The following is an 18,011-nucleotide window of genomic DNA, read 5'->3' as shown; positions in this document are numbered from 1 at the left end:
TTTTTTAAATTTCCATTCATTTTATTTTCTTTTCCTCTTCTTCTCAAGGCAAAAAATCCCTCAAAAGTCATTATTGTGCCTTTAAAATGCCATGCCAAGTGAGTCTTTTCTGATCTGAAGAAATAAGTAAATGAATGTCTCCTATAACTTAAATCATAATCATTATCTAGACATAAAAAAAAATAAGTTGATAAATAAATAGAAAACTCAGGAGCCCGTCTAGATGAAATGTGTTCACCAGGCAGCCGAAACAAGCATGCATAAGGCCTCTGACAGAGTAGCAAAACACTGGCTATCGATCCGCAAAATAAACCCTGAAGCTGTAGAATGAAAGATCACACTTGATCCACTGAGCACTAAAGCCGCAGCAGCAAACAGCACAAACAGCCGAAGGTTTTCAGCGACTCCAAACGACAGATCTGTGCACGATAAAAAGGCGGAGGAGATCCTGAGCCATCTGCACTCAGACTGAAGCTAGCAGCCGCTGCGGTGATGCACAGAAAAAATAAATAATTATCAAATAAAAGCAGAAAGACACATCATTCTTTTGTTCCACTTTCTGCTACTTTGATTGCAGGTTCAACACAAACACTACACGTCTGCTACACATGGGTCGCACTTGCTTCCTGTGGAAGCTGCAGGCAGTCTGAAAGTTTGACCTTTGACCTCCTGCTTCAGTTACTGCAGGTGCAGCACTGAAATATTTCATGATCCAAAATCTCTTAATGGGACATGAATTTTGTTTAAAAAGCAAAAACATTCAATAATAATAATGAACTCTGTTTTGTTTCTTTTGGGATTTTTGTTTTTGTTTTTTGGAATAATTTCCACTGAAAGAAATGAAGAAATTTTAAGATTTTATGCTATTTTAACACATATTAAGAAAAGTACAAAAAAAGGATGGAGGTTTAACCTTTGACCTGTGGGCTGCAGACAGGCATGAGGGCAATAATCCTTATTCTGTCATTGTCATTATTTGAAATAATTGCACTACCTGTTGTTGTTGTTGTTGTTGTTGTTGTGAGGTTTCTTTATAAGTTTGTTTTAACTAAATAAGATAAATATCACATTTTTCTCACACTGACTCTATGAGAAACTCAGTGTTTGCTTTGCAGGCTTATTGTATGAGCAGAACACGCTCACATCTGCATGGATTATGAATTATCTTTCCACCAAACGACAGGGAAGACGGGAAACAACATTCTGCAACAACACCAAGACCTGTTGTTTTTGAGACAGAAAATTGGAGCTTTAAGATGGATGGAGGGGACCTATAGACCTACTATTCTCCACTATAGGACAAATTACGTGATGGCGTTTATCCAAAACCGAACAGAGACTCATTCAGGTTAGAACGTGTTGTCAGGTGAGGAAGGACGATCCTCACATCGAAACAGCTTTTTTTGTTTTGTTTTGTTTTTTGTTGTTTTTTTTTTCCTTCAATTGAGCAAACATTATTCGAATTTAGCAACAACACTGCAAGAAAACGGGCTTCAGAAAGCATGAGGCACCAACTAAAGTGGACTCTAGAGAATTTAAACTCCTGAAAGTGGAGAAAGAAAAAATGTATATGTGTGTGCAGCCTGTGCTGAAATGTTAAAACACAAAGAATAAGCTGGAAGGCCTGCAGCGCCTCAGACAGAGAGGCTCAGTTTACGGCTTTACGCCACAAACCTGCAGAAAAAAATGTGAGGTGGTGATTGTGCACCACCATAGAGAGAGAGCGAGAGAGAGAGGAGGAAAAGCTGCAGGCCGCGGATCAAAATCACACCAGCTGCAACAACAAACATCCACGCGATCACAGCGACATCTGAACACACTGTGAGTCTTTAGGCGCTGCTCATAAGCGCTGAGGAGGAGGACGCAAACACCATCTCTGCATCCAGATCTCACTTTTCTTTTTCAGGGCTGAAAGTAGAATTCTGATTTCAGGTTGAGTTCGGAATAACTGCACAAATAGCGATCAGAGCACCTCAAAGAAGACACTGAAGCTGATCCTGGCAGCAGCAGAAAGCACAACACAAACGCACACGCTCAGCTTTGAATCAGACTTCCTGAATGAAACACACAAACACCCCCAAAAAAGCGTAAGAACAAAACAGAAAGTGGCACATAAGCTGCAGCCACACAGAATTAAACGCAGAGCATCAGGTAACAAAGAGAGAAAATCTCCAAACGTGAGACTTCACGACCAGCACGTGCATCCCTGCTGAATTTAATTCATGTTTCTTCTCCACAGAAGCGCAAAATACTGAAAACCGATATGTGAACCTGTTTACTGAAGAACCGAATTAACACAATCTGAAATGTAAGATGTGTGCGTGTGTGTGTGTGTGTGTGTGTGTGTGTGTGTGCGTGTGTGTGTGTCTGTGCGTGTGTTTGTTTGTTTGGAGAGATTTAAAAACCAAACCAAGCATCTGCGACCTATACATGAAGCATACATGTGGATCTCAGACGCACCGATCGTTGCATAGTACAAATATGACACCACAAAAATAAATAATTAACTTCACACAACATGAAATAGTTCCAAATTTAAGAAGTAAATTTTCAACCTTGTTTAAGTTTCAGCTGTAAAATAGCACCAAGAAGGAGCAAACCCGGCCACCAGCATCTGAAATACTCAAAATCTAAACCACAGTAGCGCCAAGGGGAAAAAGAAAGAAAGTCTCCTGACGGTGGAAATATCAAAAATTGTAGTGGAAAAAACGCGCCATCACCATTTGGCCCCTGACCAAGAAAAAAATGCACAATTCTCTAAATTTAAGGAAAAAAATCATCTTTTTCTGATTCTTAAAAAGAAAAAAAATCAGATGAGGTAGAATGATTAAAAAACAGAGAGGAAGAGTCATCTCACCATCAAAGTCATCACCTGTTAACACATAAAAAGCCACAGACAGACGAAAACACTGCACAGCGCCAAAGAAAGAACACCAGTGACCACAATTAGCCTGCAAAAGCTGACTCTTGTTTAGGAAAGATGTCAAATCTGAAAATGTAAAGGGGAAAATATCCAGAAAGTTTCTGCTCTGGGGCTTAAAAAAACAAACAGAACTGAGCAAAGTGAGCAAGAAAAGCCGCATTTAAAACACTAAAACGCATCAGTGACACAGCGCTCAAATCTGCTCTCACATCCTGACTTTTCTTTGGAAAAAAGACTGAAAAAACTGGAGCTCCTTACAGCTAGTGTACGGTGGTTTGAGCTGTGAGCAGTTTAAACCAAACAAACATATGATGATAAAACAGTGCAAAGATGACATTATTGGGGAGGGGGGGTGGAGGGGGGCTGCACACAAACCCAGAGGCCACAGCCTCCAGCGCCTCAGATTTCACGGCTCAGAAGGAGAAAATGTCACAACCTGAAACACAAAAAGACCCTCACACAGTCAGTCAGGCTTCAGCAGCCTTAACGCGACCTCCGGTTGCATCATTTGACAGTTTTTTCACCGAGACGCGCATAAATCTGCACGCGTAAAAGCTCTAACGCACAGGTTGAAATTTTTTTTTTAATCCCAGACGTGTGCGTAAACAAGAACAACTAAAACTCCAGGAAAACATAAACGGAAAACACTCGTGTGGATGAGGTGGGATATCGACCTTAGCCCACAAATGAATCAAATGATGTTTGCTCTCCATAAAACCATAATTCAGAATCTGATTAAGAAAATCCAAAACTTAAGTTAAAATCTAGGAAAAAAAAGGTGGTTTTGCTGTTAAAAAAATATATGAACAATAATAATCCTAAATTGATTTTTGTGCTTTTCAGTGAAATCAGTGAAAACACGGACGGCAGGAATAAAAAAAGACAAAAGGATTTTCATTAGTTATGAATGTAACCTATTCTTTTATTTTTATTTTTTATGATTATTTTTTTTTCTTTTTTTGTTCTTTTTTTTAAACTTTTGTAAGCGACAAACACGGGAATAAGAATAAGACCACAATAGTATCACAACCATGAAAATTTTTTTAGAGACGACAATTAAAGGACAATCATTCCAAGTAGTATTAGATAATGAGGCATTTTTTTCTTGTCAAACAAACGGGTTTTTACATCGTTCCTCCTTTTATAGAAAAACAGAAAAGCAAAAGCCCACATTCAACTTACAAATAGACATTTCTCTCTCGCTCGCTTTTTTTTACTAATAATACAAAAAGTAAATAAAAGGAAAAGAAGCGTGAACGTCCGTTTTTATCGGCGATCACGTTTACAGTCAAAGAAAGCACATCACAGGTTGCACTGCGGAAAATATCCATCAGCAAAACGAGAAATTTGTGCTCAATATTCAGCCTTAAAATCTGAATTTTCTATAGCACGAGCAGTTAAATTCAAAAAGAGTTTAAAAAAAACAAGCAACATGAGGCAAAAAAAATCTCTCCAGCAGCACTAACAATCCTTCGCTGATGACACTGAAAAAAATCGGCGCCACCAAACTCCATTTACGTTTCAGCTAATTTAAAAAGACTGCAAAAAAAAGCAATATAAATCTCGTTTAAATGGATATTTTCTGCAGTGAGGGAGGCATCATTCACTCCGTCATCCACACCTTCTCCCATCCATTCATTCATTCACTCATTCAGTCCCAGGCCTGTAGTATTATGCAGCTGAATACTGACTCTAAAATTCCTAAAAAACCGATTCTTTGGTCTATAGAAAGTACATTAGCAGTTTTCAACTGGGAAATTAAACGAGTGGAGAAACAGTCTCGGGACTTTAAACTGCGGGAGGCAGAGTCGCTAGAAACAAAAAATAAAAAAAAAATATATAAAAAATGTGTTTCAATTTTGTAAAATAAAATCACTCTCCGCCGTTTTTCTTCAACCCCGCATGATACCTATAATACTGCAAAAATGCGGGCAAAACAGGCTATCAGAGATATTATTATTATTTTACCTTTTTAAATCTTAAAATTAGACGAAACTATTTTAAATACACATTCTATAAAAGTAATACCTCCTCCAATAATAATAACAGAAAAAAATCAGCCTGCAGCTCTCCTCACGCTCTGTTTTTTGTGTTTTTGTTTGTTTTGTTTTGTTTTTTATCTCAGATCACATTGCACGTCGCTGACTGACAGTACTATACAGAGACAAACCCCGGACACTTATAGGAACAGACATTATGTACACAAAAATTAAAACTGCTGGAGAAGATGGAGCAGAAGAAGAAGCAATAATAATAATAATAACAATAATAATAATAATAATAATAATAATAACAATTAAGATAATAATAATAATAAAAAATACCTGGAAACTTCAGGGCTGCTTTCTGTTAGTTTCTCAGTGCTGCTCTTTTTTGTTTTGCAGTTTTAAGCCTCTTCTCTTTTTTCTATAGTAGGTAGTTTATAATAATTTTGTCATTTTTTGTACAATGTAAATGTTCAGTGTAAAATGTTCAACTTACAGTTCCAGTCACTTAAAGATTCTCACTCCTTCAGGGCAGAATGAGGGGATGGATGCATGGATGGAGAGGTGAGGTGGGATAAAGTGGAGGGGTGAGGCTGGGGGTGAGGGTTTGGGGTGTTAGTGTATAAGCGGGTTGGAGGTTGAACTCTGGTTCTGATGCGTAAAATAGTCAGACAACCCCCCGGAAAGTCCTGAGGAGAAGGCCGGCAGAGAGCCGGACAGAGCTGGCCTAAGAGAGTCACAGGGCAGCGAGGAGGACGGAGCCTGCGGGGAATTGGAGGCCGAAGCCCGGGCGGCCTGCAAGGTGCCGCCGCTGCCGCCGGACTGCGTGGTCATGGACGGGTGTGGGACATGAGGGAAAAAGTAACTGGTCTGTCCGGCCAGTAGATTCACCGAGCATGGGTTCAGGGAGTAAGTGGCCCCGGAGCAAGGCACGGAGAGGCCGCAGGGTACCGCCGAGGCCGCCAGGGCCGCCGCTGTCAGGTGGTGCGTCGCGTAGGGGAGATCCCCCCCGACCAGCCGGTCCATGCTGAGCCCGTTGGAGGATGGGAACGACGAGTGGTTGTTGCTCATGTTCTGGGTGAGCATGGTGCTGTAGGACATGGGATGAGCCGGGTATCCCGAGGAGGTCCCGTTGTAGCCGAGAGCGCCGCCTGCCCGCGGGTGGTGTAGAGAGAGGAAGGGGGACATGGGCCAGTACAAGGAGCCGGCTCGGTCCATGAAGGTCAGCCCAGAGGTCAGCCGAGCACCCCGCTTGAAGGCCAGCTTGGCTCGGGACGTGGTGGACCTCCGTCGGAGTTTCCCGGTAGTGCCGCCGATGAAAACGTCGTCGCTGCTGGGGTCCAGCATCCAGTAGTTCCCCTTGCCCGGGTCGTCGTAGTGCCGCGGCACCTTGACGAAGCATTTATTGAGGCTGAGATTGTGTCGGATGGAATTCTGCCAGCCCTGTTTGTTCTCCCGGTAGTACGGGAAGTTTTTCATGATGAATTCATAAATGCCGTTCAGAGTGAGCCGCTTCTCCGGACTCTGTCTGATGGCCATCATTATCAAAGCGTTATAACTAAAAGGAGGTTTTTCATACTTGCCGCTTTTCTTCTCTCCGTCCTTCCCTCCAGCGCCGCCGTCTCCGTCCTTTGCGTCCTTTTTCTCTTCCTGCTTCTCCTTCTCGTCCGGGCAGCTCTCCTGTCTCGAGGAGTCACTTTTAGGGTCCGCCTTAACGTCCGGCTGCGCGGCGGGAAGAGGAGCTTTCTGCTCGGCTTCGTCCGCGGCGCCGGGCCGGTGGTGGTGGTTCTGGTGGTGGTGGTGAAGGTGGTTTTGGTGGTGATGCTGGTTCTGGTGATTGTTGTTGTCGCTTTGAACGGCCTCGGGCACCAAACTGTTTATACTAAACGACGATTTAGGAATCATTTTCACCTCTTTGCGCTCTCCCATATCCAACATCACCGGGCAATAAGGGGGGAAAATGGCAACGACCAAAAGCGACGATCACAGCTGGGTTTCAATCTGTCCTGTCTCTGCCTGCGAACCAGGACGGGAAGGAAGGAAGGGGGGATAGATAGGAAGAAAGAAAGTATAGCCCAACAAACTATTTCATGTTCGGTTTGGGGAGAAAAAAGGAAACACACACACAACACACATGTACACACACATCGATAGGAGACAGATAGCTGCAATTAATTAGGGAGCCACAGCCACTAAAGCAAGTAAAAAAAACATTGGTTGGACCTTTCCAGTCCTCAGCCAACCAGGGGAACATTAGTATTAAATATTAAGGCGTCCTCTGCGCTTTCAGCCAATCATGACGCACAGGGAAACACACACATCCACCAATGCCTTGCACGCTGCAAAAAATGCCCACCTTCCCGATACATTTCATGGTTTCTGTCTTAACGAATCGAAATTTGATCAAAATGAACATCGAACTGCGACAGGAACTAGTCTGTTTTTACGGTTTCCAAAGCGAATCGTTTGCTTCGAAATTTTCGTTGTTGGATGTTAGACTATTCTTCTTCAAACTCGTGCTCCCTGTCCTCGTATTAATCTCATCTGCGAAATCATACCCTTGAACTGTAAACGGATTAAACTCGAATAAAAAAAAATGGAGATTTTTAAAACCCACTCGTCTATTCACCTGACATTTTTTATAGAGAAAATGAAACTTTAGAGCCTTTTTACGCCGCCAAATCGGACACTTTTTACAGCGTAGAAAACACACTCACCCTTATCAACACTCGTGTGCCTTCCCCTCATCCCTCCCCTCTCACACTCTCTCCCCCACCTAAACCAAAAAACCATAGCTGGAAAACACACACCGTGCATGCGTAAACCCAAATCCCCGCCGCTCCTCATATTTACACTCCTCCGAATCAAATATTTGCCCCTTCGGCGTCTCCAAAACTGTTTACATCCCGGGAAAATAAACAGAGGAGAGGGGATCCGGAGGGCACGCGGACACGGTCAGGACAGGCTGAGGTGATTTATGTGTCAGATCGCAGCAGACTGCGCTGCGCAGAAAGGCTGCGGGGCTGCTTCTCCAAAAGCCGCTTCTCCGTGCGTAAAATGTGTGCCGGGCATAAACACGGTGTCATTTCAATCTGCCACTTTAAGGAAGGTTTCAGTAGTCACTTACTTTCCTCCCAGCGGAGGAGAATTTAACAACAGCACGAAGTGAACCGGAGGCAGGAAGAGACTCGGAGTGTGGGAAAGGGTGGAGAGCCGAGGGCCGCCGAGAGCTAGAACCAAGCCGCATTCACAGATTTATTTTTTATTTTTCTTTTAAACCGTCATCGAAAGAAAAATGTGAAATAATTTAACATAACATTTCAAATAGGGATTTATGTATTTTTTTTCCTTCGAAGAAATAAAACAAAATAAAATAAGATACGTTGCAATTATACGCATATACTGTGACTGGTACGGCACCCCTGCTCCTTCATTTACTGCTGCTCTAACGGCACTGAGGGATGTACGCAATGAAGTCCACAATATCTGCCTTATCTGCCTCCGCTTTAACGTTCATAGAATTAAAGACGGGGACGCTGTTTATGGGTTGATGTGTTTACATTTATAACAGAATTTGGTTGCCAGCCCGCGAAGAAATGATTGCGAAAAGGAAATGAAAAAAGTTTAAAGTGTCACAGTGGAGAGGAAATTAGTGAATAGATACCGCTGTTGTTCTTACATTGTTAAATGTTTACATTATTATCGTATGTTAATAGTAAACCGCTAAGAACACATATTGCTTTACAGATACTACACGAATTGGGCTGTGCAGTAATATTTACGCACTTTGTTATTGGTGCTGTTGTTTGAATAAAGTCAGATATTGTTTCTAATCTCACTGGAGTTCATTTAATTCATGCATAAACTGCAACTACTGCTAAGTGTTCCCACAACAACTACACGACTATCCACTCAAATACGCCTGTAATACTTCCAGCCGTATGCAGCTGCTTCAGCCCCTGAAACTACACAACTACCTCTTGTTAGTAGCACTGCTGGGTTTTTTTTATTGATTCACTGTCATTATTGACGAAATGAGTACAGCTACACCGCTGTTATTAGCACAGTAATAGTAATATTTCCATGCAGATATCACAAGTATTGTTGCTACTACAATGAAGTTTTTCTCTCCATATGAGCGCAAAAAATAAATATATTATGTTCCCCCTCAACAACACCCTCACGTGTTGTCTGGAACAGATAATTACAAAAGGAAAAAAAAACTGTTAAGTCTACAAAATGAAAGCCTTTCAGAATGTCATTCCACCTTAAATAGTTTAATGGGAGACACACTCAGCCAAATCTGTCAGTCTGTAAAGTGCACAACAGTTGATTTAACACGTTTAAGGTGGTATGAGGATCTTGATGTCAGTGTGTGCGAGGGGAAGACAACCGAAATTGTAACCCCCCCCCCCCACACACACACACACACACACACACATTTTTTTTACATCATTGGAGCATCGAGTTGTCCAAAACGAAACCACATAAAGCTAATTGAACATTTTTCCATATTTTTTTATTTTACTTTGAATTTCTTAACTTTACGTGAATCATGTGGAAATCTGCCAACAACTCACAGTTTTCATCCAAAGTGGAGACTTTTCGGCAGAAATGTGACTCAGCTTGCTGACACACAGAAAACCTACAATTTAAGAGGAGAAAGCTCATTTATTAACAAATAGCGACTTTTAAGAGAGTCGAGCTGGATTAAATACACCTGACGTAATTCTTTGTGTAGTTCTAATAAAAAATGAACCAGCTGCTCGGACACCGCTGTTTTTACGCACGAAACACTGAATTGTCACGGAAGCGTTTGCGCTTCTCAGACAACCACAAATATGAATTTATTTTCTGTGAAAAAGGTGAAGCAGTCTGTCAGTGACGGGCGCTCATCACTGAAGCAAGGCAGGAGAAGACTTGTAGCAAAGTGAGCGGGTTTATTTCGGGCTGGAAGGTTTTTATCGCACAAAGAAGAAACTGAGCACTGAACACATTCTCAGAAACTACAAGTCTGAATAAACTCCATCAGTTTGTCAGAATCTCCATTTTTTGTTTTTAATTATTTTGTTATATAAACCATTAAGATTCATCACCGGTCATGTTATTATTATGGTATTTCCCGTCTGTGAAGCTTTATATTTTGTTTTTGTTTTATCTGTTTTGCTAAAAATAAATCATTTTTAAATTCGAATTTAATTTTTTATATGAACATTTCATATATGTATGATTTAATGCCATATTATTATTATTGACTGGTCTTTTACAATAAACAGAACCAAAAAGAACAATTTGCTGGATGAAAACGTTCATGGAAAGGTTCTGTAATTTTTTTATTTTTTTATTTTCTTCATTTGGATCTTTCATCACTTACCATAGTTTTTATAATACAGGATAGATTCAGCTTCATGTAATGCTTTTTTTTTCTTCAAATAATAATACCAATGATGAGACGATTCAGGGTGTTGGTCAAGTGCAAGCAGGTGCCAAAAAACTGATACTCATTCTTCCCACTAGTTTTATTCGTGCGTAAAAACGCGCGCATAAAGGAAATGTATTTAGAGGGACATTCTTTTCTCCATTATGCTTTTATTTTGACAGCGTAATTTAACTCGGTGCTGTTTGTTTATGAGCTTGTCTGTTAACTGAACATACTGGCTGTTTGCTCAGAGAAGCTCAGGATGTGAGCGGACTGTTCGGCTCAGCTTGCATGTTTTCTGCAGCGCTTCCGTGTTGTCGCTGTGTTTCCTTGTTGTGTCTGTATGTGTTGAGGTAAATTCCTGATTGTGTCTGTCGGGCTGTGAGACTCTGCAGCATCCAAACAGACCTGAGGAGGAGGAGGAGGGGAAGGTTGTGGAGGAGGAGGAGCCGCAGAGAAAACCCTCCATCCAGTCTCAGAAGGACAAAAACAGGGATGAATAAAAATTGGTGCTCTCTGGTGTTAGTTTGTCCAAAAGCATCTCAGCAAAGCGCCTGTTTCAGAAATTTAAGGACACGTTTTGTCCCCTGAAACAAAAGCAGCAGGTGGATTCGTCGGAGAGAGGCCAGGAGGGGTGGTTTCTGCGGTTCCAGATGTAAATCTGTTTGTTTTAATAAAAATAAAATCACGTAACAACAGCTTCTTTCTAATTTTTCTCGACTTTTAGATGCTAATTCTAACATTTGCTTGGGCGGGTAACAGCTGGTGTTTAAATTAAAAAGCTGGGGCATTCAAATGAAACCAGGATCCAGTTATTGTCCTTGTAATTTAAAATGCCAAAAATAAGCATTGAAGAAAGTGGCAACAAGTAAAACTCCAAATAAAACCATATGAGCGTTACTATTTGGAGAATCCAGAGGTCGTGGGAAAACGGCTGATTAACAAGGGGGACTGAAAACGAAATGGAGTTCTTTTATGGGGGCAAACGCCGTCATGAAGGATAAGATACAGTTTATCTTGGCCTCAGCAACTTGGGAAACACTTTAAACAACGTGAAAAAAATTTTTTTTTTAAAGTATAACAAATAAAAAAGAACCATCAAAGTACACTCAGTGCTAAGTTCTGAATATAGAAACTCAAAATAAACTTTTTTGAAATTTTCCGGCAAAATAGGAGCGTCAGAAACTTTCTTATGCAAGAGATTAAAGTGAATCTTCTTTGTTTTTATTTAATTCTGTTGGGAACAAGTTTCCATTTACATCCTTAAATCGTTTACGAATATGAAACATTAAATAAACCTTGTTAGAAGACTGAAATATTTTTATTATGACCTTTTTGCGCATCGCTCTACTTTTCATGATATATCAGTTAAAAAACAAACAAAAAAAACAAACAAGCATATTTACGGCGAAAAAAACGCAAAAGAGACTTCCGACCTCCAGCTGTCTGATCATAATTAGGATTTCAGCCATCACTAAAAGAAAAAGATTATATTCTTATAGATTATATCTTCAGCATTTGTTTTATTCATTTTAAGTGTTTCTGGTTGAATTGAAAGGGAGAGGCAACAAATAATAAAATACCTCTGACCTTGCAAAGCATTAAGGCGCTTTGGTAGTCTCTGAGGGCATCCTCGGGGACTCAGTGGGATCTGAAAGTTTTAAGGTTCTTTTGCTGCTTACTGTAGAAGTGGGTTCAATTATGAGGGTCTCAAGAGTTGTTATTTAGGATCCAAGAGCTTCTTAAGGAGGGGAATGGTGATCATTGGCGCTCAAGAGTTTAAGGGGAGGTTAATAAAGGTCAAGACCTTCTTAAAGTTGCTAAATACCAACAGAAAGAGGACAGTAAAGAAGAAAAAGCTCAGACCAAGAAAAGCATGAAGGGGGTTCCTGAAGTTCCATAGTTCAGTCCAGGAATGTGACTAAGGAACTTCTGGTTCCATAGCAGGAATCTGGAAATTCTTGTGGGGTTGCTAAGCAGAATATAAAGAGATGGTTAAAGGGGGTTTTGGGGCTGCTTCTTGGGGAAAGGCTGTTTATTTGGGCACTGAGTGATTCAATAAAGAGTTTTTTAGGTGGTTCGATTTTTTTTCAGTGAGCCCTGACAGCTTTCAGATTTTCTTAAGTTAAATCTGGTGTTTTAATAAAGTCTGAGAGCTTGTTAATGGAGTCTATGGGGTGGATGGGGCATTCTGTCAATAAAGGGTTCCTTGAGTTCTTGTAAAGGCTTTTGGTTATCAAAAGGAGTCATAAGTGAGTTCTAGGGGGTCTTACTGTGGTTTCAGGGATTTGTTGCAGCTCTATAAGAAGGAGCAGAGGATATCAGAGAGACGTTTTAGTTCACAAGTCTATTTAGATAATGATAATAAGTATTTCTTTTTCCTTTGGGGAACAAAGTAATTTTCCCAATGTGTTTTTTAAACACGGGCATTTGATTTTTGTCCCCTATAGTATACCTTGTTGGGGGGGGGATCGACCAAAATAATAGGTGTTCCCTTAAATCCTACACAAAGACGATGGAGTTAATCTGCAGAATTTACTGCCTTAGAGTGTGAATGTTTGAACACACGACGCTGTGTGATTTCTTAACATCAGTATTGCCATTGATTGGCTTTAGAGCTCAAAGAAGGAGAGATGATGCCACCCTGCAGTGGAAAGTGGAACTGCACCGAGACAAACGCCACTCTTCCTGCTGGCATTCATATTGAGCCTCAGTTTATCGTGCGCAGTCTTATAACATCTATCGTTATTTTTTTCAAGCAGTAGTGTGATTTAAAGTTCGTGTCTGGAAAACATAAAAATGAGACTGTGATGGCAAAAAGCAAACACCTGAAACTTTCTCTGGTAAATGTTGAAAATTCCAAATTGTTTGAAACGACAAACTTGCTTGCGTCTGGTCACATATAAGTTCTAACAGCAGGCGATAATATGCAATAAAATATTTAAATCACGTCAGTGTATCCCATAAATACTCAAGTGAGAGTGAAACTGATTAAAACGTCCCTGCGGAAAGTGTGGCAAAGGAGAGAAAATAACTTAAAAATCGCTTTATTTTTAAAGTGAGTCAATAAAATCCTGACATCACCGCGCGCTGGGTTTTAATAGTATACCGCCCTCTTTTTTCACACACCAATCTTGCTACTTTTGTTACATTAACACGGAGATCTGGTGTCATGTTGATGTTACAGCTGTAATGATCTTACAGTAATCCCGTTTAAACTGCTGGGAAGGCTCTTTTTATAGTAAGCCGAGTTCAAGAGTTTTTAACAGGAATAAAACGTTTATTTGGATCAGGCCTATTGTGAACAAGATATACTTTTACAAGCACGATTTTTTCATCACCTGGAATATAGAGAACAACCTCCACATAGAGCGACCAGCAGCAGAGAATGTGGGGTTACGATGCTGAGAGGTGGTTGAACTGCTCACACATGTCACTGCAAAGATTAAACACATGCAACTATACAGGCTACACATTTATTTCATTCACTGTTTCATTTCATACATTTTTTTCCAAATAGCTCACAAACAGTATGCACTGTAACATTATGCGTGTTTGTTTGTTTTTAACAATTTGATGATGTTCTCTTTGTACATCAGTGTACTTTGTTTTTCACAGTAGCGGCACCGCTGTTATATCCACAGGGTTTGGATGCGTCCGCTGATCTGTGGATTTCTTTTTGAGCCACACGTTTCTTGTGAGATTGACTGCTGACTTTAGTAAACTACAGCCAATCAAAATGTGGGACATCGTATGTGGAAAAGGGGGAGGAGGAGAGATTGGTCAAGGTGATGAAGATGCTGTGCAGTCCCACATAAAGTGAAGCACTTGGTCACCCTAACCTTGATTTGCCGTCTAAACATTTGACCTGGAATAATATCAGATTCAATATTTAAATGTGCAAACCTAGCCGGGTATAATGCACAGTTCAAATACTGACCTTTAACCTCCTGTATTTTATATATATATATATTGGTTTGTAATTTCTCGTGTATATTAATATATTTATTCAGTTATCTATGAGGGAAATTGAAGTAGAATTCTTGATTACTTTGGAAAAGGTGAAAGGGGATAAACCTTTAAAACCAGCAAGCAGCTTCAGTGTGAAAAACAATAGTCCACTCACAGAGGTAAGACCTGTGCTCTTTTTAAACAATAAATTTAAAAAAGCAGTTTGATGCGTTTCTTTCTTCTTTAAAATCACCCTCTAATCGCTGAATGATAGTAAACTTTACTATAGCCCAAAGCATCTTTAACGTATAAAAAGTAGAGCACCTATGACGCGCAGTCAAAAGCAACATTGGAGCCAAACACAGAAACACTATGAAGTTTAAATGAGAGAGCTAAAATGCCATCGTCAGTATTTGGTTTCTGGATAAGTTCAACTTGTTTCTGCACATTGTTCCTGTCCTTGGGCTCCTGCTGTTTCTGCTCTCTGCTGGTTTCTCTTGTCTTTCTGTCGCGCCGTGAGCTGAATGCTGAAGGGGGAATCAGACGGAGGCCTGGAGGGACACAAATAGGTCCAACACCACCAAAAATGGACGGTAACAGTAAAGCCCGATGGTCGGTCACATACTTCTATACTAGCAGTACAATCCAACAGCACGAAAGCCCATCTAAAAACAATTTAATCGTGGACTGGCTGAATGTTTCGAAGCTCCACAAATAAAGCCGAATATAGGCTTTCAAAAAATGTACAGATTTAAAGAAAACGTCACACCTTTAAAGCCATTCAACTGATAAAATGCCTTCTTTTTCATTTATTAAGGAATAAATATGAGCTCGACCACGTTAATTTGGCTGTTTTAACATATAAATTGCGTTTTAAGTTTTTCCATTAACTGATCATGAGCGCATTCCTCATTTTTGGGCAACCTTTAAATGAAAAATATGTGCAATTAAAATCAATTCAAATACAACAGATATATGATGCACACAAGTTCACGATTTGTTTCCATATTTTTGGAGTCTGCGCAGTGACTGTTTATATCTATTTTAAATGCGCTTCGCGTGTAACAAGGAAGGTTTTCGTTGTGGACGAACACCACATGTTGGTGCGGAGGACTTCAAAATGATATAATGGTTCAATCGATGACAAGCGCTGAAAACAGACTTCAAAAGAATACAATCAGATGACTGGAGGCCGCATGTTCACGCCACGAGGATGACAGACACGGTGTGAGGCTCATTCCTGCACCGACAGCGACACCAAGAGGACGTTTCGGTTAGAGGAGCTTCACACAAGTGAGAGTTTCTGCAGACAGGAAGACATGACATTTATCCCGTCTGTCCATCTATGCTCTTATCCAACCATAAGGTCATATTGGGACTGGAGTCTCACCAAGCTCACAGGGCGAGAGTTGCGATGCACAGCAGACAGGTAGCAGGGTCAACACAGAGACACAGACAAAAACACACACTCACATCCCGTGGTTCATTTAGAATCACCAACTAACCCAACATGCATCTCTTTGAATTGCAAGAGGACCAGAGCACCTGATGGTAACCCATCTGAGCTGAGGGAGAACACGCAAACTTCACACAGAAAAAGCCTCAGCCAGCCAGGAGGTAGAAACCAGGAAGCATCCTGCTATGAGACCAGCTGTGCTACCATCACACAATAACAACATGAAAGAGAAACTGTTATAACATTACCAGTAAAGGAGGGTTTTTTTTTCCTCCCCCAAAATGTCATGCCTTTTTTTGCATTGTTGACCTGCTCAGTTGCCCAGAGTATACAGAAGGTTTTGAAATAATTTAGAATTAATAAAAAAAAGTATAAAAGAAAAAGTTTTCGGTTACACTCTGACTCTCAGATCTGGAACAGAGCTGACTGCAAAGGGACGCAGGAAAGTAAGTCAGCTCTGTTTTTGTGCTGACTCAGCACAGATTGCGCTGAGTGTGAAAAAGCTGAACATTATGATTTATAATACAATTTATAATAATACAATATGAGTGAATGAAGAAATTTGTCTCTATACTTCTATGTTTTTAAATTAATTTTTGCAAAGATATTAGAAGATACAAAGATATTAAGACCAAGCAAGAAGAAGAACTGTGGCTGATTTGTGATTAGTAGGTGACCTGCTCTACCACCTGAGCTACCACCCCACAATTTGTCAGTGCAAACTTTACAAGGGACTGGCATGATCAGCTTAGCCATTCCACTTCATATTACTGCCACTGTAGAAAGACAATTGTCACAGCAGATGACACTCATGGGATAGTTCACAACATGTAGATCTAAATTTAGAAGAATCACTGAAACGATCATTTCACCCTACTTCTAGGGAAAAAGCACAAACTTTTAGTTTTGGCAAATAAAGTACTGCTACTGCTGATTTTGTCATATTTTATCAAAAATGTGGTGGAAATACTTGATGAAAAATGTTTAACCTAAAATTTACATTTTGGGACTACATTCATATGTGACTTGACATATAAAGGCTTCAGCTTCTCAGTTAATGTTTTACCTGCTGTCAGTTTTTTGAAGCCAATAGGAACTAAATTTAAATGATATTATCAACTAATGTGCTCCGAATAACTCCTAACAGATGTTGGCTATTTAGTAACATATCTAAAATAACAGAATTACATTCAGAAAAACGTAAGCAAGTTTTTGCTCGTCTGCCTTCACATGCATAGGAACTTGAGGGACATTTCACTCTTAATCCATTGGGGTTTAATATGATGTCAGCCACCTTTGCAGCTACAACAACTTCAACTCTTACACACCAAACTCGCTCATCCATGTCTTTATGGACCTGGCTTTGTGCACTGGTGCACAGTTAAGTTGGAACAGGAAGGGGCCATCCCAAAACCATCACCACACAGTTGGGAGCATGAAGTTGTCCAAAGTGTTTTGGTATGCAAGGGGCTAAGCCCAGCTCAAACACCCATATCACCACCTCCACAAACGTCACACAGGGCACTATGCAGTCAGACATGTGCAGTTCTTCTGGCAACCGCCATCCTAGATTCGTCCATCAGATTGCCAGACAGAGAAGCGTGATTCGTCACTCCACAGACCACGTCTCCACTGCTCTAGAGTCCAGTGGCAGTTTGCTTTACACCACTTCATCTGACTCTTTGCATAATGCTTGGTTGCAGCTGCTCGGACCACGGAAATACATTTCACGAAGCTCTCTATGCAGTGTTCTTGCGCTAATCTGAAGGCTACATGAAGTTTGGAGGTCTGTAGTGATCAAATTTTCAGAACATTGGCAATTTTGAAGAATTAATTTGCTTCAGCATGCTCATGCTCTGTGGTTTTACTCAGGCAACCACTTTGCGGCTGAGATGTTGTCATTCCCACTGCTTTTGGAGACAGCCTCAAACAGCCAGTGGAGATTTTGGCACATCATCAATAGCTTAATTTCTCAGCCCCAAAGGTTGGTGCATGACATTTAGCAATAATCATTTTCTTTTTAGATATTTAAGTATTTGGATATTTTAAATGGTGTTCAGTAAAGTCAGATTGCCTCCTTTAACACCAAAATCCAGTGCCACAGAGTTCAAATCTAAGATGACGATGGTCAAATGTTCTCTGCGTGACCCTTGAAGTCCAGGCAGATGACCTTTGAACATGTGAACATACTGGTGCTGTGAGTCAACACACTGATGAAGTTTTAACATGTGGCCAATCGTTACCATAGTTCCAGTGAGAGAAAGAGCTCAATAATGG

General features: G+C 40.6%; 1 protein-coding gene across 1 annotated transcript; it reads right to left on the bottom strand.

The window, feature by feature from the left end:
- Positions 1–3,824: 3,824 nt before the first annotated feature.
- On the bottom strand, positions 3,825–7,158 carry foxg1a (forkhead box G1a). The gene has a single exon (XM_084915296.1). It carries the CDS (start codon positions 6,844–6,846, stop codon positions 5,524–5,526), a length of 1,323 nt encoding a protein of 440 aa, XP_084771422.1. The 5' UTR covers positions 6,847–7,158; the 3' UTR covers positions 3,825–5,523.
- Between the last annotated feature and the right edge of the window lie 10,853 nt (positions 7,159–18,011).

Source organism: Perissodus microlepis, chromosome 19 (genome assembly GCF_051167445.1).
Source record: "Perissodus microlepis isolate ML-2025 ecotype Zambia chromosome 19, ASM5116744v1, whole genome shotgun sequence".
Lineage (NCBI taxonomy): Eukaryota > Metazoa > Chordata > Actinopteri > Cichliformes > Cichlidae > Perissodus > Perissodus microlepis.
This window is presented reverse-complemented; position numbering and strand designations above follow the sequence as displayed.

Coding starts and splice junctions, on each gene's coding strand:
- foxg1a (XM_084915296.1), bottom strand. CDS start 6,846: ATGTTGGATATGGGAGAGCGCAAAGAGGTGAAAATGATTCCTAAATCG.